Below are 26,186 nucleotides of genomic sequence, written 5' to 3'. Positions count from 1 at the left end.
ATCCAAACAGTCTACTCCATCTATTTCTATTTATATGTCACCATTTTAGATTTCATGTCCTAAAAAACTATGTAAGTTTACTATTCTACTCTTATTTCGTGTTGTCTTGAAGTTAAATTTTCAATAAATGAACTTTAATTAATTTATTTTGATTAATTAAATTGACCAATGAACATAAAATAATCATTTAGTTTTTTTTTATATTGATCAAATTCATATTTTCAAGATTAATAACTCTCAAGGGTAAACTAAGAAAAATAATGTTATTTATGTATTGATTTTGTGAAATGACAAACACTAAGAAGCATATGTGACATAAATTGAAACGGATGAAGTATTTATTAAAACAATACAACACAAATCAATTTAAACAAATATAAATTATAGGAACCGCATATTAATTTGTCCTTTAAACAATACATAACAACTATCCAAACAAAATGTAAATATCCGATGGGCCGATTATCAACATTAATTAAAGGAAAAATTGTGCAGAATACCAAATATTTAAACGATATTAAATGTTATAAGTTGTCTTGGAAAATTGTGACTCGTAGTCGTAGATTTCTTAAATCTTGTTGTTTGTTTAATTTGTATAATTCGCTCAAAATTGTATAAGTCGTCTGATTGTATAAATCAGAATTTTGTATAATTTGGTTTCTAATTGTATAAATTCCTAATTTATATACGCTTACCACCTTACCCTAATACGATTTATGAAAAAACCATAATAAATTACCTTGTTTGTATTTTGACAAGCAAATATTTACTGTTATAACCGTTCTAATACGTGTCAACTTTGACAACTAATCAGCTATTATGTTCCTAGTTTCTAGGTAAAACATCTTCCGTACAAATTATATCCTTATTTACCATATTTAAAAAACTTTTATTCTATAAAATACATTTTGATATAATAAATTATATCATGAATATACACCAAAAAAATAATAATAAATTAACTTTGTCATAAATTATATTTATATCATAAAAATACATGATGTATTTTAAATATAAAAAGTTAATGCCATGGATATAATACATATATATTCATATTTAATAAACATTTTTCTTTTATAATAAACAAAATTATCATTTACCAACTTCCTCAAATTATTGTTATTTAATTATTATGCCTTTTTAGAGGTTTTTAAAGTGATTTAGTAAATTGTCATTAATATTTCAATAACAGCTACTTAATAAATTAAAATTGGCGAAATGGTCTGATGGACCATTATACTTGTTCGAGTTTATATTATGGACCCTTCTACTTAACTCCTTATCAATTGAACCCTTAAACTCAATCAAAACAAGATTTTTAAACCCCTCCTACCGTGTGTGTAATTCACTCGCCCATAAATAGATGACATGTCAAATCCACGTCACATAAATCAATAACATGTCATAATTATCTCTATTAACTATTTTTTAAATTATTAATCAAAAATATTAAATAAAAAGAAAAATAATAAAATTTCCACACACCAAATTAGCCGCCCCTGTTCTTCTCCCAACCCATTCCCACCGTGAAATAGCCTGAAGCCAACAGATCAGAAAGCCACTGCCACCGCCGCCGTTCTTCTTGCCGGCGAGACAATTTATTCTCTCTCTCAAACCCGTCTCCATCTCCACCGCACATTCTCACCATTTTTCGTTCCTCCTTTTCCAATCTCCACAAAATCAGCAACCCTAGGTCGCCGCACTACCAACTTTGGCCGGCAAACCTTTTTCACCGCTGTGACCAACTCCTCGCACCCCCCCCCCACTCTCCTCTCCAATGTCTTCCTTTCACCGCACCACCGGCGACCACTTGTGAATCAGGACTGTCTCTCCTCTCCATTCTCTCCATGCCGCCTCCTATTCTAGCGAAAAGGGATTAGCGCCAAGATCTGCTAGAGTGTAGGGAAGAAAGAAAAAAAGGGATATGGCAGGGATTGGATTATCTGAAAAAGAAGGTGAAATGGAGAAGAAGAAGATTTTTTTTTTAAAAAATAAAATTATTATATTATTCTATTAGAATTTTAACAACTCTTTTTAAATTAAAATATGATGTTCACTTGCTTACACGTGCGTGTAATCACACACTCCTGCCAACTCATCCATTTTAATGCCACGTATATTTGGTCAACGGTCAGAGGGGTTTGATATATTATGTTTTATTGAGTTTAAGGGTTCAGTTGATAAAACATCAAATAGAATGACTCATAATATAAACGCATACAAGTACAAGAGTCCACCAGACCCTTTTGCCATTAAAATTAGGCAAAAGTTGAGTTGAATTACAAATGATCTCTGTTTCACCATTTTTTCAACAAACACCAATGTATAGTTCTATATAATAACAAACACTTAAATAATAGGATAATTACAGAGATCTAAATTATATTAAATACATAATTACGATGTCAATCCTATTTTGTACTCATGAGGAAGGACACAAACTCCTTATATATAACTAATTCAATAAAAGAAAGAACAATTAAAAATACTAATAAAAGAAGTAGGGAGCCTTTATGGAAAAATGAACAAAAGAAGTGAAATCAACTCTTTATACTAAAAATGGGAAAATGCATAAGTACCCCTAGTCTATGTCCAAAATCTCTGAGACACATATAATCTTTACTAAGATCCTATTACCCCCGAACTTATTTTATATATAAGTTTCTAACCCTTTTCGACATACGTGGCACTATCTTGTGGACCCAGCGCGTATTGATAATTTTTTCAAGGAAAAAGGCTAAAAAATACCCCTGAACTATCGGAAATAGCTCACATATACCCTTGAACTATATTTTGGCTCAAAAATACCCTTCCGTTAAAATATTGGGTCACTTTTGCCCTTACTATTAACAGAGGTGTGTTAAGTGCCATGTGGACGCCACATGGACGCCACGTCGACGCCACATAAGCACCAAACAATTCTCACCTCCACATAGACTCATACATCCTAATTACTAATTTTGTTCTCATTTCTTTTGGGACATACAATTTGACCTCTCATTTCTCTAAAATACATTTCCCCTCTTCTCTCTAATATACAATTTCACCTAGGGTTTCAGATTTCCTCTCATGGACGCCATTCCATTTCAAAGTTGATTTCACCTCTTTGTTCATTTCACTGCTAGGGTTTCGAAGTGGATTTTGGCGGCTGAGGTTAGTAAAGTCGTTGTTCTTATTTCGCGATGGTTCTAGTTTTGCGATTCCAAAGATATTTTTTTGGTTAGGGTTGCAACTTTGTTTATAATATTTGGGTATGTTAGATTTAGGGGAAAATTTCACCCCTTTCTTCATTTAAGAAACTATTTCACAAAAGTATTTGGGTATGTTTATAATATTTGGGTATGTTATCGTTTTCTGAAAATAGATCATAAAAGGAAAATGACTCACAAGATCACAAGTATTATGGAAACAAAATTTAACAGCACTTCAGAAAATACATAGAATGTAACTCTTACAGGTTTTTAAAAAGCTCAAAAGGGAAAGAATGAGGCTTAAAGAGAGTTTAAGGATTTCTCATTGGAAGGGTGGTTGCCACTCTCTATATCAGCCGATGATTCCTCCATTAATGTAAGAATTCCAACAACCCTTTTATCAATTTTGAACAGAGGGAATATATAATTATCAGCTTTGTTTGAAATGGGTTTCTATGACCTTTCAACTCTTTTTCTCTTTATTTTTTCTTTATACTTCTGCCTGAGCATTCAGTGTTGCTGGTGGGGGTGAGTATAATTGGTGTCTTTATAGAGGCGATGATGATTTTTGTCACTTTTTATTCCCTTTTGAGCTGATTAATTGAGCATTTGAGGTTATCCGATCTGTATCTTGGCGGGGCATACTGTTTTATGCAGCCATGGCGTGGTTTGACCCTCTTTTTGCTCGAGCGTAACACAGATCTGAGCCTCAATTTACTGGTCTCTTCGTCCATTTCAATTGAGGGAGTATTATTAACAGCTTCAGGGTACTATAAGCAAAAGTTCATAAATAAAAAATGAGGCTAACAGGGCTTTTGAATTTTTTTTTTGTTGAAAGGGTGGTTGACTCTCTCTGCATTCAGCCAATGCATTCTCCATACTGTAAGAAACCTAGCAACCCTTTTATCAATTTAAAGTGGAGGAAGTATATTAGTTTGTGTTTGGTCATGTTTCATTCTGAAATTTGAAAATAATGTAGTGTTTGTTTTCAAAATGAAAAATTATATTTGAAAATTAGAGTTGTATTTTGCTATGAATACAAATTAGAATTATATTTGACTCTCTCTGCATTCAGCCAATGCTCATGTGTGTTTTATGGCAGTAAGGAGTTATTTAGCTCCTCTGTGTTTGTGTATCTTAATTATTTATGTGTGTTGAGTTATTTTTACTCCATTCTTTATGTTGTAATAACTCTATGGTCACTGTTTGTTTTTTCTCTTTTAGTATAGATTTCTAAAGTGTAATGACTTGTTTAGTTAGCTCTTGTGTGTTTGTGTTTCTTATTCATTTATGTTGTAATAAACATGTAGCTCATGTGTGTTTTATAGCAGTAAGGAGTTGTTTAGCTCCTCTGTGTTTGTGTATCTTATTTATTTATATTTGTTGAGTTATTTTCACTCCATTCTTTATGTTGTAATAACTCTGTGGTCACTGTTTGTTTTTTCTCTTTTAGTATAGATTTCTAAAGTGTAATGACTTGTTTAGTTAGCTCTTGTGTGTTTGTGTTTCTTATTCATTTATGTTGTAATAAACATGTAGCTCATGTGTGTTTTATAGCAGTAAGGAGTTATTTAGCTCCTCTGTGTTTGTGTATCTTATTTATTTATTTATGTTTGTTGTGTTATTTTCACTCCATTCTTTATTTAGTTCTTGTGTGTTTGTGTTTCTTATTCATTTATGTCTGTTTTTGTCTACTTTTCTTTCTCAGTTCAATATGAAAGATCTTTTGGTTGACCTTATGTTGCATTATGGGGGTAAATGGATTACAAAACCACTACTAGTATGTGACAAGAAGTATGTTGCTACTAGGAGAAACACTAGTGCAGATCTCTTAGACTATGATAAGATAGTGGAAGAGTACACAAAAGACTTAGGATTTGTGCTTGTGAAACAAATACTAGTGAAAGGGCCTTCTGGGAAATTTTACTTGCTTGAGGGATCTGAAGGAATTAAGACACTCCAATGCCTATTAAATGAACAATTTAGGGTAGTTCATTTCTTTGCTGTGGATGACTTTGAAGAAACTGTTTTTGCACCAAATATTATTCACCATAGTGAAGCATACTTGGTAGAGTGTGAATATGGAACTGATGCTGAAACAGAAAGTGATGATGACCAGTCTAGTGATGATGAATATAACTTTGATGAGTTAGAGCTTATCAAGATGCTGAAATCTAAAGAAGTAAATGTTGATCTCAGTCACTACAAAGAACTTCATCCCTCCATGACTTTCAAGGACTTGAATGAGGCAAGAAAAATTGTGAATTTGTATTCTCTTGCAAATTCCAAGCCTATAGTAGTGGAAAAAAGTGACAGAACTAGACTAAGGTATAAATGCATGATTGGTTGTCCATTTGTCTTGCTTATTTCACAAGATGGTAAAGGTCCAGGTTTTAAGGTTAAAACACTGAAAATAAATCACAATTGTGAGGATGCATTTAAAAATCCTAGAGCTTGTACAAGTACTTTAGCACAATATTTCAAGAGTAAACTGCAGAATAATCCTCAGTACAAGCTAAAGGATATGAGAAAAGACTTGAAGGATCAGTTCAACTTGAATGCTCGTACCTCTAAGTTGAAAAGAGCCAAGAGGATGGCCTTTCAAAAATTGCAGGGAAGTTTCTTAGATGATTTCAACAGAATTGAGGCTTATGCAAATGAGCTTAGGCTAAGCAATCCTGGTAGTGATATTGTGATCAATTTATCAAAGGATGCATTGGAACAAAGTAAAAGAAAGTTCCTTAGGATGTACATCTGCTTTAATGCTCTGAAGTTGGGATGGAAAGAAGGTTTGAGACCCTTTATTGGACTAGATAGGACCTTCTTGAAGGGTCAATGCAAGGGACAACTTTTGGTGGCTATGACACAAGATTCTCAGAATTGCTTATATCCATTGGCATGGGCTGTAGTTGATAAGGAGACAACTAGAACATGGATATGGTTTCTACAACTGCTGAACAATTCATTGAATTTGAAAGATGGTCAAACTGTTACCTTTATGTCTGATATGCAGAAGGTAAATAATTTTTTCTGTTATTTGAATAATTTTGTCTTTTTTTTTTTATAACAGTTTGTAACTGTATATTTGCTTATTTGACATGTACAGGGACTGTGTTAGGCAAATTGAGGCCAACTGGATGAAGAGATTTAGGTCAGGAGAGATGAAGAAACTGCTTTGGTGGGCTGCGTGGAGTACTTATGAGGAAGATTTCAAGGATCAGTTGAGTGCACTTGGTGCATTGTCAAAAAGTGCTACCAAGGATTTGCTTAAGTATCCACCACAGACATGGTGCAGGGCATATTTGGATATTATATGCAAAAATCAAATGGTGGATAATAATTTCACAAAGTCTTTCAACTCTTGGATCCTGGAAGCAAGAGGTAAGCCAATTCTAAAAATGCTTGAAGATATAAGAATCAAGATAATGAACAGGTTAAGAGAGAAGGAAGAAGATGCAAGCAAATGGACTACTGATTACAGTCCTAAGTGCATGAAATTGTTCACTGCATACATGAGAATAACTCAATTATGCAGTGTCGATTTCAATGGTGATCTTGGATATGAAGTGTCTGAGGGTGAAAATAGGCACACAGTGAACTTGGTTGAGAAAAAATGCACATGTAGGTCATGGCAGTTGACTGGCATTCCATGACCTCATGCTATCAAAGCTATGTTGTACCAGAAGATAAAACCAAAGAATGAAATTAATTGGTGGTACAGTAAGGAAGCTTATTTGATGACATATAGGGCAAAGTTGATGCCTGTAAGAGGTGAACAATTCTGGAATGTATTGCCAGAACACGCAATTGATCCACCTGATCTTGTGAAAACAGTGGGAAGACCAAAGACCAAAAGAACTAGGGAAAAGGATGCAGCAATTAAAAGAGCTGGAGAGTGGGCTCACTCAAGAAAGGGAACTAAAATGACATGTAGTAAGTGTGGTGAAACAACTCACAATGCAAGAACATGCAATGTAAGAACATTACATATTTACATGTCTCACTGTTATTAGTACTATGTAGTTAACTGCACATAAACATTGTATTTTCAGTTTGTTGAAGGAGAACAAGGGCCAACATTGAAGAGAAAAAAGGGCAGAACTGAGGAAGAGTCTGAAGAAGAGGTTGAAGAAGCCCATGAAGAAGATTATGATGTTAATAGCTCAGCCCCTAGACCAACACAAAATGAAGAATACCATTTCATGTCCTCACTACAGTATGAACCATTTGGACCTGCTAGAGAGCCTGAAAGTGATCCAGATATAAGGCCTCAAGTCATATCTGAAAATCGCACAAAACTGAAAATGAGGATGAATCAACAAAGAGCAATTGGAAATAGAGTTATATCTTTTAGAGGTAATTATGCTGGAATTAGTGAGCCTACAGATTTGCCTTACTCACCTACTAATCTCACTTGGAAAGGAAAAGAAGTTGTCACTGGCAATCAGCTGGAAAGAGAGACAGAAGAAGGTGGACAAGTTGAAAACAAGAAAAACTAATGGGAAATCCCAGATTTGAAGTGTTTTGGATAGTGCAAAAAGTTGTCTAGTTTTGTTTATTTTTGCTTGAAGTTGGTAAATGCAAAACAATGCATGTGTTTTGTTTATTTTGGGTTGAAGTTGGTGGATGCAAAACAATGAATGCATTTGTTTATTTTGGGTTGAAGTTGGTAGATGCAAAACAATGAATGCTTATGTTTATTTTGGGTTGAAGTTGATAGATGCAAAACAATTAATGCTTATGTTTATTTTGGTTTGAATTTGGTAGATACAAAACAATGAATACATTTCTTATTATTTTCGGTTGAGTTTGGTGAAGAATATTCTTACTGCTTACTGTCCAAATTTTGGTAAGGACTGTAAGGTTCTTTACTTAGTTGATGTCCAGCTTTTGTGTGAAGTTTATTTCCAGTTTTAGTTAATGTTGGTAATGCATTATGGTTTCAGTGACTGCTCCCCTGTTCAGTAGTTTTAGTTTTAGTTAATGTTGGTAATGCATTATGGTTTCAGTGACTGCTCCCCTGTTCAGTAGTTTTAGTTTTAGTTAATGGAATGCTAACGGGGAAACTCATACTAACATGCCCTCCTACTCCAAAACCAAATACGGTCGATAAAGTGGTACGACGACAAACGTATATATAATTATTAATTTTATTATTTTTCTATATATGATTTCTAATACTATTATATACTATACTATACAGTGGTTAAATGAAAGGAACCTAAAGAATGGGTATTGCACATCAAACATCGTCCCAGATGTTGATTATTTTAATGGGATTTGCCAAACAATAGTCTTTTTTTTTTAATTGAATAATTGTCATCATCATTTACTTATTTTTGTTCATTACAAGTTAGTATTAGTCAAAGCCAACAACACACATTCTCAGTCCTATGTGAGCATACACGCAACAACATACATTCTCAGTCTTATGTGAGCATACACGCAACAACACACATTCTCAGTCCTATATGGGCATATGGGCATACGCGCAACAACACATATTCTCAATCCAACAAGCCAAAACAATGGAATCCCAGCTGCCTCGACGACTGTCTTCACATTAACGATGCAAGAGTTATAAGGAAAATAAAAGGTAAATTTATGTCTAACAATGTCAATAACATATGCAACATCAATTAAAAGACACTTGGGATGAGCCACTTTAATAAAAATTAAAATGCTCACAATCACCAACAACTTAGAGTATAAAAACACTACTATTACACACGGTAATCTCATATTGCACATAATTAAAGCTAGAATGAACCATAAATAAATAACATAATTAAAGCTAGAATGAACCATAAATAAATAACATGTAGTAAATGTTATCCAATATGCTTAAAGCTCTTTGACATAATACTCTGCATCTCATAGCTTAACAGCAGTAGCAAAGTAAGTCTTTGTCTTGGCGGACAATTCTAGATACCCCTCGACATGATCCTGTTTAAAGGCAGCAGAGTGATGTGCCAATTTTTATTTATGAAGACAATGTGATAACTAACTATATATTGGCTGTTGATCGGACTCTTCAAAAAAATCAACAAGTGCTTGTCGGACAATGTGTGAAATTTATTTAGTTATTATTGCCGACTGTTGTGATGATGCCTAACAAGGTTCTTGAATATTGAGTGACCTGCAATTGCTATAGTTGTTGCACTGTCTTTGGTAGTAGAAGTTTAAAGAAGTTGTTAATCTTTCTGTTAATCTTTTAGATGTTGCAGTAAAGCTTAGAGAAGTTATAAGCAAGGCTGCTGCCACAGCCAAAGAAGCCAATTCAGTTTTTTTTTTTTTTCTTAACCCTTCAATTAGATATTATAACAACTTGTCTGCACATTAGTCTCACCAGCAAGCCCAAAGAGTTTGGCCAAACCTTCCTGAAAACACGTATCCACAGGTACATACTTCAACTTTTCCACTTCATTCATATAAGATACAATAACAGTAAAATCCATATCCATATTGACAAAAGCAACATGACCAGTAACACAAGATGACAAGCTGGTGAACATATATATTTTTTCCCTGTACAACTACTCTCCATAATGCATAATACATAATTCAAATTCCATAAGTACTACAACTTCATTACAAAATGCAAATTCAATAATACATAAACTTGTAATTCAAACTCCATAAGTACTAAAACAACAAATATTCAATTCATACATTGAGTTTTAAAGTGTTTGATCCTTACATACATTCACTTCATGATCCTTACAACAAACACAACGAACAAAGCACATGAAATGAAAATGATAGTTTTCAATTTTTTGATTTTCTTCTCCAAAAGCATAACTTTTCCAGCTTCTTGGGCTGAAATAAATTTCATTTCTTCAAACAAAATTTCCAGATTGTCCCTTTCAGCTTTTTCCATTCCATCAACAATCCGTTTCAATTTGTTTCTTTCAACCTTCATAACATCCAATTTACCCTTTAAGTCCATTATAACTGTTACTGCTCTTGGTGGGAGTTGTTGTTTGTCTTGCCATTCCCAATATCCACATGAAGTGACCTACATATAGTGTACAAATTCAACCATCAAGTTTACATAATAATTTAGAGAAATACTTACTGTTAATTTAACAAATAAGAGTTTGTATATAAACATACAAACATCAAACTAATTTACAACTTACTTTGGGTCTAGGACATTTGTAGAACCTTCTCCCTGCATTCAAATCAGTCCAAGCCGTCAAATTTAAAGCATTGAGACCACAATGACATCTTCTTGCATACAATTTTTCAAGTGAATCGATAGAGGATTCAGACATTGTTTCGAAATTTTTGTCTACTTCGAAACCCTAGCAGTGAAATGAACAAAGGGGTGAAATCAACTTTGAAATGGAATGGTGTCCATGAGAGGAAATCTGAAACCCTAGGTGAAATTGTATATTAGAGAGAAGAGGGGAAATGTATTTTAGAGAAATGAGAGGTCAAATTGTATGTCCCAAAAGAAATGAGAACAAAATTAGTAATTAGGATGTATGAGTCTATGTGGAGGTGAGAATTGTTTGGTGCTTATGTGGCGTCGACATGGCGTCCATGTGGCATCCACGTGGCGTCCACGTGGCACTTAACACACCTCTATTAATAGTAAGGGCAAAAGTGACCCAATATTTTAACGGAAGGGTATTTTTGAGCCAAAATATAGTTCAAAGGTATATATGAGCTATTTCCAATAGTTCAGGGGTATTTTTGAGCCTTTTCCGTTTTTTCAATGATAGTGCCACTTAGGCCGAAAAGAGATAGAAAATTATATATAAAATAAGTTCGGGGGTAATAGGACTTTAATAAAGATTAGGTGTGTCTCAGAAATTTTGGGCATAAATTGGAGGTACTTGTACATTTCCCCACTAAAAATAAATGAAGTGAAACTCATTTACTATTTTTTAAAATTATTTTTTAATTATTTTCATAATATTTAACATTAAACAGTCCTAAATATATGATAAGAGAAAATATATCTTAAAATTTAAGGGAAACATAATGAGATAGTTGTTAAGAGTTCACATCGGGTTTTTCTGAGAGAAACATAATGAGAAGTTAACCACAGAAGAAAATGAGAGCCAAGCTAAACACATTTATAAATGGCAAATTTGTGTAAGCAAGGGTACTTAACAAACTTCTAAAATAATATCCCAACAAAACTTAACTTAGTATAAAGATGATTGTAGCTGAATACTCAAAATCCAAACACAACAAGAAGGAAAACAGCAACACAAAACTAATATCTTAGGCCTTGTCAGCTTTGGCAGCAGTAGCAGCTGCTTGACCACGAAGACGACCAGTCCTCCTTGCTGCAATAAGACCAACCTTTTGCCCTGGTGGTGCATCACGACGGACAGTACTGGCATGACCAATATGTTGATGGTTACCACCACCATGAGGATGCTCCACAGGATTCATAGCAACACCACGAACCTTAGGCCAGCAGTTCCTCTTAACCCGGTATTTATGGTATGCGTTACCAGCTTTAAGCATTGGTTTCTCAGTTCTTCCTCCACCAGCAACCTGACCAATCATGGCTCGACATCCACTGGGCACAATCTTCTTGGATCCAGATGGAAGCTTAATCCTAATAAAAGGTAAAATTGAATACAACAATTCCATAGACTTGATAACAATAATATAACATCATAACAGACTACTACTAATACACGAACACTCATACTTCCAAAAGAAGTATAGACTTTGTTTCATGCGAAATGTGTTAAAATCAATGTAATTTGGATCAACAGGTATGCATTTCAGTATATCCAGACTTTCTTCACTACGTCGAATGAAACAGATTACGATATATTCTTCTTATGCAAATGGAAATGAATCAAGTATCAAAAGCGTCATTGACCTGAATGTCCTACATCTAATCATCACCAAACCAAAACTATCCCATAACACTAAACAGGTATGCTTCATAGATGCTAAATTAACAGTAACTCTGCTTCATCAAATGCAAATGCACACAGTTCCAATTGTAATTCACAAAAAAACAAATTCTACAGATTCACAGACGAAGGATCAGTGCATAATTGCTTGAAATTGAGCAAACTTTACCAGTCAAGCTAATTAAAAGGAAAGCATATTAAAGCTTTCCAAGCAAACTTACCATTAACCTGAGCTGTTTTATGCAGTCAAAAAGATACCAGGTGCAATTTTCAAATCAACTACGCTTGAATTCTAGATGTTCAAGCCAATTCACTAAAATACTAAATCAATCCTAAAATTATACATTCCATAGTGAATTTCAACATAAATTCCTTTCGAAGTATCCAATAACCAAAATACAAATAAAATTTAGGTTAATCAATGACTAAAAAAAACCATAAACAGGTAAAAAACCATACCTAGTTGTTCCGTTATCAGGGTTATGACTGATAACAATAGCATAATCACCAGAGCATCTAGCAAAAACACCACGGTCACCAACTTTATGCTCAACATTACAAACAACAGCTCCTTCAGGGATAGATCTGAGTGCAAGCACATTACCAACCATAAGATTAGCTTTTTTCCCACAGTAAATAAATTGACCAGTATACATCCCTTCTGCAGCAACGAACAACTCTTTCTGATGCTTGTAACGGAAAGGATGACGGAATGTCATCCGTGCCAATGGTGCACCCCTACCTGGATCATGAATGATTTCTGTAACAACACCTTTGAGATAACCATTACGTTCACCGAAATCAAGTGAACGGAACCTTGCAGGTCCCTTGCGGTGATGAGTGTGAGATTTGAAGACGGAGCCTGCTCCCTTACGTTGTGCTCTGATTACACGACCCATTTCGGCGCCTTCTTTCTGAGGTTTGCGAATAGAGGAAGAAATGGATTAAAGAAGAAAGGGAGTTAGGGTTTTTAGAGGGAGGAGAGCCGTAATAAGTTTATGGGCTGGGCCTCTAGTATTCGTGGCAAGGACCCAATACGCAATTTGACAACAAATTGCTCCACAACAAATTATGCTAAGTAGCCAATCAGCATTCGCCTTTTTATTTACTCTTTTTATTTTACTTAAGATTGTTTAGAGGTGATTTTGAGTTGATCGAGATTGAATTCTATCACGACCCAATTCATCGAGTTGTGGAGGCACCTACTCTACCATCTAGATAGGAGAATCCTCAACCTTTGAACCGGTTATAACATGCAAAAAAATAAACAAGTCATAAGCAATTATTATAAATTATTTTAAATCTCCAAAGTCATTTTACAAGGAAACGTACTAATAATCCTAGGGAACTAGTTTAAGCAGGTACGATAGCTTCTAAGAGTAGAGCTTATATAATAAATGAGACATAGCTCCCACCATAAGGAAAGAATAGTAGAAGTTGTCGGAGATAATCATTGTCTTCAACATGAAACATTACTAAATTCGTGCAACCAGACTATACTTAGTGGCATAGCAAGAGTAGTTTCAATACAAACAACACATTCTGATAGGCATCATCGGTCGACCCAAACCTACTACATAATATAAATTAGACAATTCGAAGGGAACATGCAATATGAAAGTGGCACCATTTCATGTCTCTATCCACATATTTTTACCATCCAGGTATAATGCTCATAAATTAGTACACTTTGATCTCATTCCGCTGTCAACTCTACCATTAACATATTTAGACCTTTTCCCCATTCTAAGGCTTCCCAAGCCTACCTATGATGTCACCCTAAGGCTTCACAAGCCTTTGACATCACCCTAAGTACTCTTTCCAAACCTACCTGTTGGTTTGACTCGGATACCACGTTAGTACACTAATTATGAATAGCTCAGATACCATGCATGTACACTAACTATGGATGGTTTGGATACCACACTGGTACACTAACAATTTGGTTCTATGAGAAAACCAAGTATGTGATTGTGATTCCATAAGAGAACTTGATATTTGTATTTGTGTGTGTGGCATGCATCTAATTACTGTTGTTTCATGGCATGTGACTAAGAGTCTATGTAGCTTGATACTTGTTGTTATATGCATTGCTCTATGTTACAACATTGTAGTGAACTACTTATATTTGTATCTTTGACTTGCCGTGTGATCCTACCAGTACACTGTGATTTGTGTATTAATATTACACATATTTTTTTTCCTTATTTAGTACATGACATCTTTCGGCGTCTGATTCAAGACCTCAAATAAGAGACACTTCATTCCAAATTCAAGGGTGAACTACATCTTCCAGGCTACCATGGATTCCTCTGATTTTCTTGTCCATCTTTTTAGACACATACATTAGACTTTATATTAATGTTTAGTATTTGGAGTTGCATCCCCAATTTGAATGTTTAGAGTTTTGGTATGATGACATTCAATTTTTAGAAACTGTTTTCCGCATTAAATGTTTTTGCACTACTGGATTGAGTTTATGGAGACTCAATCTTTTGGTTGTCTAAACTGTTTATTTTTTATATATGATAAACTTGATTTTGTTTAAATGGTGTTAAATTGATTTGGATTAGTCTTTGATTTTTCTACCAGATAATTTAGTATGGGTGTCACTCACGACGATCAAAATCGTGACGATAAATATCCTTTTACTTCAGCAAATAACCATGAAAGAAAATGTTTCTCCGTCTTCCTCATCTCATTCTTTTCTTTCTCCTTTAGTTTTTTTTTAATCATAACTTGTTGATGTTAATTACTTTGTTGATTCATGTATTCTCTATTTAATTAGAGAAGATTTGTTTAAATCTGAAAAAATATCTCACATCGTTGAAACAGTTTCTTAGAATAGTGTTCATCATGACTCAAGTATTAATTGTGTACTATTTAAAATATTATTGTAGTACTCCATCTATCTAATTTTCAGTACTATATTTTGTTAAATAATAAATTATATTATTATTGTAATTTTTCATTGTTTTCCAGTAAAAGTTTATCTACAAAATGTTTTCAATCTTTACAAGACAAGTTTATGGTGTTTTCACTACAATTGCGCTTGTGGGGTGTACTATAGGAATATTCTAAATAATACATATTATGTCACAATCCGAGTCTACACCCTAAACGTGATCGGCACTCAAGAACCATTGTTGGTCCCCAAGCGAACCCTCATCCTGGCTAACTACAAGCGGAAGACTAACTTAAGCATTCAAAAGCTTAAAACTAAAATATAAAAGTTCATAAAACTGAAATATAAAACTTTAACTCAAATGAAATACTCTGAATATAAAAATAATATTCAACTCGCCATAAAATAGGCAACTTAAGTCTTTAAAACATTTAATAAAATAAATGATACAGACTTCTCAACTATACTAACTATCTATGATGCGTCTAATTGATAAAGATGGAAGTCGGGACAAGACCCACGGCGTCCTGACTGAACTGAAAAGTAAATGAAATCCTCCGGAAACAAGGAGGCTCACCATAGCTAACTCGAACTCTCAGATGTATCAACGAAACTCCTGTTGATGATCCTAAATACCTGTGTCTGCATCATGAGAAGATGCAGGCCAAATGGCTCAGTACGTGGAATGTACGAGCATGTAAGAGGAATTCTAAAGCATAAACATAAGCTTGAAACTTGATAAAACAGGAAACATACTTACCTCTTCTCAAACTTACACAACTCAAGGAGTACTCAAGGATATTCAAAACTACTCAACTTACTCAACTCAGAAGTACTCAAGGATAAGATACTCAACTCAAAGATATGATATTTGACTCTGGGTACTCAACTCATCATGACTGAACTCATTTCAATATAAAGCAATTTAAAACAAGTGCAATATAAAGAAACAAACTGTTTAAAAACATGTTGTCAACTCTGTGTGTACGCAAGAATACAACATAACTCTGAAATGTATGTCAAAATACAAATAACTGTGTATATAAAAATACAATAACTTTTGTGGGAGTTTCTCTAACCGACATCCATCACTTATGAGCTATAGTGATGATACAACACTTTACCTCGCACTGCCAATGACCATCCTATACCTTGCCATCGGTATAGGACCTTACTTAACTTAGTGGATCCACTAGCTTAACTTACGTGATCATCTAAAAAGTATGACCCATTAAATCCCATGTTGGCCACATGGTTCTTATGGAGATTTGAGTTAATATGAACTCGCGTCCCCAATTCAGTGCTCAATACTACTCCCAAAAATATACTTTAGCTCATACGTGTTTTAAACACCTCTTTATTTAGTTTGAGATAATTGCTCAAAGCTTAGCCCAAAGGCTCTTTTGGAATCGATGTTCCCTTTATTGAAAACTAGCTCAAAGGCTCTCTTGGAATCATGTTCCCTTTTCTTGCTCAAATGTGTAAAAACATTTATAAACTCTTAGGGAATACTTAGTTCCCTTATAACTTTTAAGAAATGAATTCAACTCTTTACTCTTTGTTTAACTTGAAACTTTCAATCTTAAAACGAAGTTAAAACGTTTATACAAGACTTTACTCTTACTCTTTACTTAACTTCAAAGCTTGAGTCTTAAAACAAAGTTAAAACATTTGTAAAAGACTCCTTAAAATATGGTTCATGCCGAATTAGGGACATGAATGACTCAATGCAAGGTTTTCAATAACCATAGATAGAACTCAATACTTGGAANCTTGATAAAACAGGAAACATACTTACCTCTTCTCAAACTTACACAACTCAAGGATATTCAAAACTACTCAACTTACTCAACTCAAAAGTACTAAAGGATAAGATACTCAACTCAAAGATATGATATTTGACTCTGGGTACTCAACTCAACATGACTGAACTCATTTCAATATAAAGCAATTTAAAACAAGTGCAATATAAAGAAACAAATTGTTTAAAAACATGATGTCAACTTTGTGTGTATGCAAAGATACAACATAACTCTGAAATGTATGTAAAAATACAATAAACTGATGTATATAAAAATACAATAACTTATGTGGGAGTTTCTCTAACCGACAACCATCACTTAAGAGCTATAGTGATGATACAACACTTTATCTCGCGCTGCCAAGGACCATCATATACCTTGCCATCAGTATAGACTTAACTTAGTGGATCCACTAGCTTAACTTACGTGATCATCTAAAAAGTATGACCCGTTAAATCCCATGTTGGCCACATGGTTCTTATGGAGATTTGAGTTAATATGGACTCGCGTCCCTAATTTGGTGCTCAATACTACTCCCAAAAATATACTTTAGCGCATATGTGTTTTAAACACCTCTTTCTTTAGTTTGAGATAATTGTTCAAAGCTTAGCCCAAAGGCTCTTTGGGAATTAATGTTCCCTTTATTGAAAACTATCCCAAAGGCTCTCTTGGAATCATGTTCCTTTTTCTTGCTCAAATGTGTAAAAACATTTATAAACTCTTAGGGAATACTTAGTTCCCTTATAACTTTTGAGAAATGAATTCAACTCTTTACTCTTTGCCTAACTTGAAACTTTCAGTCTTAAAACAAAGTTAAAACGTTTATACAAGACTTTACTTTTACTCTTTACTTAACTTCAAAGCTTAAGTCTTAAAACAAAATCAAAACATTTGTAAAAGATTCCTTAAAATATGGTTCATGCCAAATTAGGGACATGAATGACTCAATGCAAGGTTTTCAATAACCATAGATAGAACACAATACTTGGAACTTAAGAACTTCAATGATACTACTCATTTAAAGTATGTTCAACTCAAAGGGTTCATGCGGAATTATAAGCATGAACTTCTTAACTCAAGAACTCAAAGATACTTCTCAAAAGGGCTTTAAGAACTCAACACTTAAAGGCTTAAAACATAAAGATACCACTTCTCTGAAAGATGTTCAACTTACAAAGTTCATACGGAATTATGGGCATGAAACAACTCGACTCGATGGTCTACATAACAACATGGACTCATGTATACGACTCTTCTCATTCTCTTACTTACTTTCTCAGAACTTAGTTCAAATCTATAGTTAATCTCAAAGGATTTACAATTGAACTCAAAGCCTTACTTGAACTTTACTCTTAACTCTCTCTTGAATGTGAATTATGAATTCAAGAATTTTGGTTCATGATATGAAGGATCTCATGATGACAAAGTAGATTCATGAATACATTCTCCTCATCCTCATACTCACTTGCTCGAGTCTTGAAACAAGTTACTAGTAATTGTAGAAGATTCATCAAAGACTCTAAGGGACCTTATCAAAAGGTTTGAAACAACTCTCAAACCTGACTCTCAACTCTACCTTGAATTTGATTTATGAATTCAAGGTTATGATCATGTTAGGAATGATTTTAGGTGTTTAGAAGTAGCTTAGAATAGTTAGAATAAAAAATGAGTGAAGGTGCACTTTAAACGAACTCAAATGGGGCAGGCGACTCTGGCGCTATGGGTGGCGCGGGGCGCCAACCCCTAAACTTCAGAGGTGGGTTTGGGGCGCTCTGGAAGGCGCATTGCGCCAGGCCCCAACCCAGAAAATTCAGCAAGTTTCTTTTCTCGTTTTCTCACCCTATTTCGCCTAGAATCGAATGGTTTCTTCCCTAATCACTTAGAATTGATTACTTGACATAAGTACACTCTAATATACTCAATACATCCATTAAAACACTCACTTTGATCTCAAGAAATCATCCAAAACCCAACACAACAAGATTTAGAATGAACTTCAAGAACACCTATCAAGAATTCATCAAGAACTCAAATCTTTCAACTTCAAGAATGAAATTTGCACTGAAAATAACATGTTTGGCGTGTGGATGAACAAACCCAACACTATGGAAGCTTACATACCTCTTAGGGATCAAACCCATGGCGAAAATCCGCAACAAGACGCAAGAATCTCGACCAACGCTTGATCCTCTCCTCTTTTCTCTTCTTTTCTCTCAACTAAAACCCTAGGCGTAAACTAGGATTATAAAACTGAACCTAATCAGATTATACCCTAAAAATATTACTAAAAATGAATTAAATCTGATTAGGTAAGGAAAAGACCAAAATACCCCTTACTATTTCCGGCTAACTTTCCTTAACTGGGCAACCTAACTTCAAAAGGCCCTATCTCACTCATCCGAACTCGAAACTTAGCAAACTCGGCGGTGTTGGAAAGATAATTCAAAGATCTTCGCTATGGTATCTGGTAGCACACCTAAATCATCCTGAGCTAGGAGTTATGGTCGTTTGAAGTCGACCCAAAACTCATACTTAGCTTAACTTGCAAAATTTCAGATTTTGCTATTTCCAATTTAATTCTTTTTGGAACTCAAGGTGCTACATCTAGTGACCTTAACACTTAAGAAATTTTTAATGCCTTGGTAAAATCTCACTCACTACGAAGAACAGTTCGAGTCTTAGTTCGAAAAAATTTATGGTGTGTTACATATTATTTGAATTCAAGTTTGATATGTATCAAATAGGAATTACATTATAAAAAATAAAGAATTTTGCAATAATAACAAAAATATAAATATTTATAATTATCACTCTATATGAATAATGTTAAAGACTTTGACGATTCTGAACACAATAAATAAATAAGTAAAGATTCAGTCACAATAGAAGTTTTTATTATTTTTGTCAAAGGGACCTCCTTGTCACCGGATTTGATATACATGGAAAATCTTTTACATAATAGAATAGAGAATTTGATTGTCAACAATCAAAGTTTTACATAACTTTTCTTGGAATAAATAAACACAAGTCTAGAGAACATAAGTTACGTTTTTGAACGTATTTTTGACTGGCATGGTATGAATTTCATCTATCAAATATCTGTATTTCCGATCAAAATACCAATCAGCAAATGCTATTGGGGCAGACTGCACAAACAAAAACAATATAGTTAGCAAACAACATTTTTAAATTGCACTTCCAAACATAAATAAGTAAATATATTATATATAAATAAATAAATAATATCTTACCACATTATTGATTTCAAGGGCCACTTCTAAAGACCACCTGCCAATAAGGCTAGTATGATGATGCATTGCGTCTATAAAAACTCCTCTATGTTTAGGGTCATTTCCTTTGGGTATTGCATTTAAGAAATCCGACCTCATTTCTGAATTTTACAACAAATTATTCAAAAATATTAGAAATATAACTCAAGTTGTGTACCTATCATAAAAATTATTCACTTTTTTTGGGAATTATTTTTCATTTTATTTGTATTTGACTATGACACACTACAACAAAAACAATTTTTAGTAGCAACAATATGCATATTAACAAAGAATTTAAATTTTTTAGCAGAATTAATTAATTGCCATTGAATCAAATGTCGTTACGTATATTCGTATGAACTAACCTCGCAGGGATGCATTCAGACATGCTGATCCTTTCCCCTCATCAATGGTTGTATATTTCTCGTCTCCTAAAGTATATTGTGTCTGAAAAAGTACATGATAAATGTTAAGTACTAATTAGTAATGAGAAGACATTAATTTAATTAAATAATACTACCTCTATCCACTTTTAATTATCATGTTGCGCTTTTCGAAAGTTAATTTGACTAATTTTTAAAGTTAAATTAGATTACATTAATTTGATATTTTAAATAATAAAAAAAATACGAAACGTATTATAAATTACCTTTTTTTGTATATCAATATGATGAAAAAATACGTCTTAAAATATTAGTCAAAGTTCGGATAGTTTAATTCTAAAAACAAAAATATGACAAATAAAAGTGGAGAGAGGAAATAAATATTACTAAAATTAGTAATAATACCAGTTACCTACCTCAATATTATCAAATGCTGACATGTAAAGAAAAAATGGTGTCTTAGTATATTCTTGAATGTTCTCTGCGTAGAGGCACTGCAAAAAATTGGAAAAATAGTAATAATATTAATTTTATAAATTTAAATCACGAGATAAAATCATATATACAAACATCTAATAAGGGAACAGTTTGTACCAATTCTGCTTTCATTTTTGAAGTGCATGATTTTGGTAACGTTTTGGCAGCTCCCTGCAATACACATAAAGATATTTTTCATTTTTAGGAAACAATAACCTCTATTTCGAAGACTATTAATTAATTAAAAAGAAAATAAAGTCATATAAACGGCTTGAATAGTTGTGTATACTTGTAAAGCAGCAACTCCTCCATATCTCCATGACCAAAATCTTTCGAGCACAGGATTCTTACTGTTATGAAAAAAATATATAGATATTCAAAGTCGGAATAAATAATAATTCTATAATTAATTTCATATAACGTAAATAATAATTGAAGTCTTACAAATGAACAAAGTAGCCAGAATCAACCAAACATTTCACTCTAGATTTAATTGGCAATGAATCGCGGAAATAATCACAATATAATATTGCTGGATATCCTCCTGCAGAACTGCCAGCTAGGATAGCCTATAAAAATAAAATAATATATAAGTAATTTTCTTAAAAGATACTAAAAATTAATTTTATAAATAAAAGTTACATATTTATTTGTATAGAACAAGAGCTGAAAAAAATAACAAGCAATAGAATAATTTCTTGATCAATATATAAAATTTACTTACATTTTTGGCATTCTTTAATCCTTTTTCTAGCAACTCCTCAAGTACTGCATAAAAAATCTTTTGCCCTCTAAACTGAAGATTCTTAGTCTAAACAATCAAAGAAAAAACATGTAAGGAATGATAATCCATTTTCAACAAATATAATTATTTTTGAGGTATAATACATAAATCTGTCATTTGAATTTGATTTCAGCTGAGATCTTATACTCTCCAATTTTGAGAATGCACATGTAGGCACTCAAAATTATATAAAAGTTGAATAAATAGATACACATATCCTACATGACATAATATATGTAGGATGCCAAGTAGAATGTGTGTGCTTACTTGTTTAAGTCTTTATACGTTTAAATGTCTACTTGTGCATATTCAAATTTACAGAATATAGATACAAACTCAAATCAAATTAAAAAACACATTTTTATATTATATTTATTTTAACTTGAAATTTAGAAAACATACTGAATTATTTGTTGGATCGATGTATTCAGAATCTCCTATGAACGATCCACCATCGCAGTATGCAACAAGTACTTTGTTCCAATTATAAAAATCTGCATATTTTACATAAGATTACAATCATATATATATATATAGGACACATGATAATTGAACAACAATAATTTGATCATGTGAGATAAAATTATAGTATAAGATAAAATAAAAATTTTGTTTAAACATAAAATTTAGATTTTTAAGTTGTATTTCTGATTCATAAACATAAAACTTCATAAGCGAAAGTCCGTAACAAAAGTATAATATCACAAAAATTATTCTTAAAAAAAGTACACAAGATTTTAAAATCAAATTTTAATTCGATAAAAACATAATTGAGCATGAATTGTAGTATACTATTTTTTGGTTGGTAATAATAAATAAAATAGGCGTTAATTTGAATTAATAGTAATTTTGGTTGGAAATAGTAATGGTATATCAGATATAAATATTTTAAAGGTTGATAAGAGTAATGATATCAACTAAATAAATTTTGTTCACATATGAAATAAATAGTTGATAGATAAAAATGATGAATCTTTTTTTTTTATATATAAAATATAAACTTGTGAGACAATTTTGTATTTTAAAAAAGTGAAATCATGATATTGAATTTCCAAATCAAGTTTTTTTTTAAAAAAAAATTAAAATTCCATCACATGATTTGAAGATGAAACTATCCAAACGCTGATTTCATCTCATAATTTCATATCATGAAATGAAATCGTACCTGGATTTTGACTCTCATTCTTGCTGTGAATTCCTTGAAAATCTAGTTGACCCATTTTTTTTGATGAGCCATTTGAGGTCGTGGCACGATCTTGGCAGTTTGTTACATTCATACACCATGCTCCTCCCTATGAACAAAGTTATTTAATAAATTTTTGAAATAATATTAATAGGTGTTTGTTCATGAAATTTTTTCATTTTTTTTTTGTAATTGAACAAAAAACATATTTTTTGCCATAAAATTTCAGAATTGAAAAAACAACAAAAATGTTTTGCTTCAAATTACTCATGAAAAGTCAGAAATAACTTATATATATACGAAACTCGTTTAAATAAAAAATATTGTTTTCCAAATTTCATAACAACTTACGGATAGATGGACAATCCAATTTTCAGCTCCATCTCCAAATCCTGGTTCAAAATAGTATGCTGGAGGTGATCCATCCAAGCACACTACCAAAATAAATAAATTTTAGATTTATTGATTTTTTAATTTAAAGTTTATAATTTTACATATTTAGTGAAAATATTAATTTACCTGCTCCTTTTGACACAGCACTATGAACTATTGTTGGATTGACACTATATTTATTTGGGTTTTGTATTGCATTTGCACATTTAATTGTGATGATGGTCAAACAGCAAACAAGTAAGACAACAAGTTGAAGAGATTTTGTAACCATCATCATCCTGTAAAACATAAAATTAAAAAGAATGGATGAAATTTTGAATAAGAACATATAAATAATGCAAATGGATAGAAAGAAAAATAATAATATTATAAAGATGTACGTACTTAATTAAAATATATATGTTGCAAAAGATGTATTGAACCTGATTAAACGAACTTCAGGACGTTCTATATATAGAGGAGGATGGCGGAAAATTAGGACTTAAAATAGAAGACCACAACACTAGAACCATACACATGTTTGAATATTTTTAAATTTTGTTTTCCTTGAGACATAAAGATTTATATGGCCATACACAATTATAGTTGCACAAAATGAGAGGTCTTGTGGTTATTATAATGTGTGCTTGTTGTCCAAGGGTAAAATCAACATTTGAGTTCAATTTTTTTAAAAAATAATTCAACCTCTCATTTTTAGTATTCACGTCCAATGTATGATTTGAGTCATTTTATAAATTAATTTTACCATTTGTTACACTAGTAAGTAGATGTGACGATAAATTTAACTTACAGATGATGCGTAATTTGATGAAAATAATGTTTGTGGACGATAAATGAAGCTAAGCCTCATGTGATAGGAGATATAATAAAACATATTTTTTTCTTTTAATTCTCCCAGTTAAATTTGTACATGATTAATGGAATTTGATCTCTTACCAAGTGTTCATGAAATTCTTTGTATGCATTATATTGTGACTTCAGCAAAAGCGATACCGGTTGCAGCAATCGGGTCACAAAGACGTGCCATATCATTTTGTCTATACCTAATTTTATATTATATATAGTGTTTCTTTAGTTTACTTAGTTCAATTACAGAATACAAATGAACTTCCAACTTCTCAAATGTAAATCCAATTTTCAAAGACCATTTCATACAAAAAGAATTTCAAAATTCTTGGGCTCACTTCAAATTTGGCTTAAGGCCCAAAGTATGTTTCAAGAACAAGAATCAAGTTTCAAAAATGTGTAAAAGGCTAAATTTTAGCCCAAGAATTGTGAAATGTCTTTGAAGATTGATTGTATCTTCTCAAAGTTGTTGAACAAAAATCTAAATAATTATGCTTATGGTATTAGTAATGCAAAAGTTTTAATACACGCATTAACATAATTATAGATATAATTGCCTTTAAAAATCTTTTTCACCATATTTGTGAGAGGTATGTTACATACTTGTGAGTTTTCACTGGATATTTTTATAAGCAAAAAAATTTTCTTTAGAAATTATGCAATGCATGTTATTCTTAACAAGAAAAATCATATTAAAAAGGATAAACTACATAACTACACATACATCACTACCATATATACTATATTTACCTCTAGTTTAAAACAATTACACATACTATCACTTTTAATATTTATACCATATATTTTAAAAGATTTAATCAGATACACAAATCCCTTAAATAAGGAATTGAATAATTATCTTAAACCTAAACTCCTTAATTAATGGTTCATTAACAAGTCAAATTCTCTTTCTTTTTTTCACATCAACCGTTTCATCCATATCCTCACATCCACCAACCCTCCTTCTTCCTTAATTCATCTTCTCCCTCCTTGTTCCTTCATCCTCTCAATACATATTTGCGAGTTCAAATCAACATTATACATATAAGTTTGTTTGTATTATTTTATTATTCTCACGTATTTTGATTTTGTATCTGCGTTAGAGTTCATAATGTTTTGAAGTTCTAAATTTTTTTACAAATTAGGTTTTATATTTTTGATTTTGTTGTTTCTCAAACACTTTAGTGGTTGAACATTCCCAAAATTAAATCGGACGATTCTCGTTAAAGGTACTACACATTAACAATACTATACTAAATCATACTAAATCAAACAACTTTTATTTATTCATTTTCACTCATGAATTTCTCATTGCAGGGACTGACTCTTTATCCGCCAATATTCAAATCGAGAATATATCTAAGTATAGGAACGACCCAATCAAGATATAAGAATTACGTCAAACTTTAATTAATAGAAAAAATACACCATTAGATGCACATCAAGTGCAACAATGTTGGATACACATCAGGTGTACATGTATCTAGTTAAGAGTTCATGTATCTAAGTTAAGATTATATGTATCTATGAAGAAAAAAAATCAGATCCTTTAAAAAAGGGAGAATTTCGAATTTTTTAACTTTTTTTTTAGATTAATGATACAAATACTCCACAGTCGTGATTTGTTCCTAAATTAGTGTGTTTCAATTACATTTCATATTTAGATACACATAATTATATGTGTGTTTACTATGTATCTGAGATACATGATTTTGAATATAATGTATGCAATTGATACTTGATACATCTAATTAATAATAGATACATATAAAAGATACATGAAATTAAAATTAGATCATACAAATAGATACATGAAATTAAAATTATATTATATAAATAGATACATGAAATTAATACTAGACACATATAACAAATACACAAAAATAATATTAGATATTTTTATGATACATATGAATGTACTTGTATGATACTCGTGTATCTAAGTGTTTTGTTTGTTGGATACATCATATATTGATAATAGATACATCAAATTAATGAATTTTATTATTTTAAGAGTAATAAAATGAAATTAATCAAATTGCATGACCAAGATATACAT

The 26,186-nt window shown here is 32.2% G+C and overlaps 4 protein-coding genes across 4 annotated transcripts; 1 reads left to right on the top strand and 3 right to left on the bottom strand.

Moving 5' to 3' along the window:
* Nucleotides 1-4,905: 4,905 nt before the first annotated feature.
* Nucleotides 4,906-6,844, top strand: LOC125861621 (uncharacterized). Its single transcript, XM_049541479.1, has 2 exons — nucleotides 4,906-6,191; nucleotides 6,298-6,844. Exons 1-2 carry the CDS (start codon nucleotides 4,906-4,908, stop codon nucleotides 6,842-6,844), a joined length of 1,833 nt encoding a protein of 610 aa, XP_049397436.1.
* A 2,918-nt stretch (nucleotides 6,845-9,762) lies between these two features.
* Nucleotides 9,763-10,844, bottom strand: LOC125863347 (uncharacterized). The gene is made up of 2 exons (XM_049543538.1): nucleotides 10,334-10,844; nucleotides 9,763-10,209 (listed from the first exon to the last, which is right to left on the bottom strand). The coding sequence occupies exons 1-2, from the start codon at nucleotides 10,466-10,468 to the stop codon at nucleotides 9,898-9,900; spliced, it is 447 nt and encodes a 148-aa protein (XP_049399495.1). The 5' UTR covers nucleotides 10,469-10,844; the 3' UTR covers nucleotides 9,763-9,897.
* Nucleotides 10,845-11,260: 416 nt separating this feature from the next.
* On the bottom strand, nucleotides 11,261-13,071 carry LOC125863332 (60S ribosomal protein L8-like). The gene is made up of 2 exons (XM_049543521.1): nucleotides 12,542-13,071; nucleotides 11,261-11,772 (listed from the first exon to the last, which is right to left on the bottom strand). The coding sequence occupies exons 1-2, from the start codon at nucleotides 12,979-12,981 to the stop codon at nucleotides 11,430-11,432; spliced, it is 783 nt and encodes a 260-aa protein (XP_049399478.1). The 5' UTR covers nucleotides 12,982-13,071; the 3' UTR covers nucleotides 11,261-11,429.
* A 6,612-nt stretch (nucleotides 13,072-19,683) lies between these two features.
* LOC125863354 (pectin acetylesterase 7-like) lies at nucleotides 19,684-23,707 on the bottom strand. The gene is made up of 13 exons (XM_049543544.1): nucleotides 23,666-23,707; nucleotides 23,408-23,559; nucleotides 23,240-23,322; nucleotides 22,871-22,997; nucleotides 22,108-22,199; nucleotides 21,646-21,732; nucleotides 21,366-21,490; nucleotides 21,211-21,271; nucleotides 21,039-21,092; nucleotides 20,861-20,938; nucleotides 20,427-20,508; nucleotides 20,041-20,180; nucleotides 19,684-19,935 (listed from the first exon to the last, which is right to left on the bottom strand). The coding sequence occupies exons 2-13, from the start codon at nucleotides 23,556-23,558 to the stop codon at nucleotides 19,819-19,821; spliced, it is 1,197 nt and encodes a 398-aa protein (XP_049399501.1). The 5' UTR covers nucleotide 23,559; nucleotides 23,666-23,707; the 3' UTR covers nucleotides 19,684-19,818.
* Between the last annotated feature and the right edge of the window lie 2,479 nt (nucleotides 23,708-26,186).

Source organism: Solanum stenotomum, chromosome 4 (assembly GCF_019186545.1).
Source record: "Solanum stenotomum isolate F172 chromosome 4, ASM1918654v1, whole genome shotgun sequence".
NCBI classification, from domain to species: Eukaryota; Viridiplantae; Streptophyta; class Magnoliopsida; order Solanales; family Solanaceae; genus Solanum; species Solanum stenotomum.
Note: the sequence above shows the minus strand (reverse complement) of the source record. Positions and strands in the feature narration are given on the sequence as shown.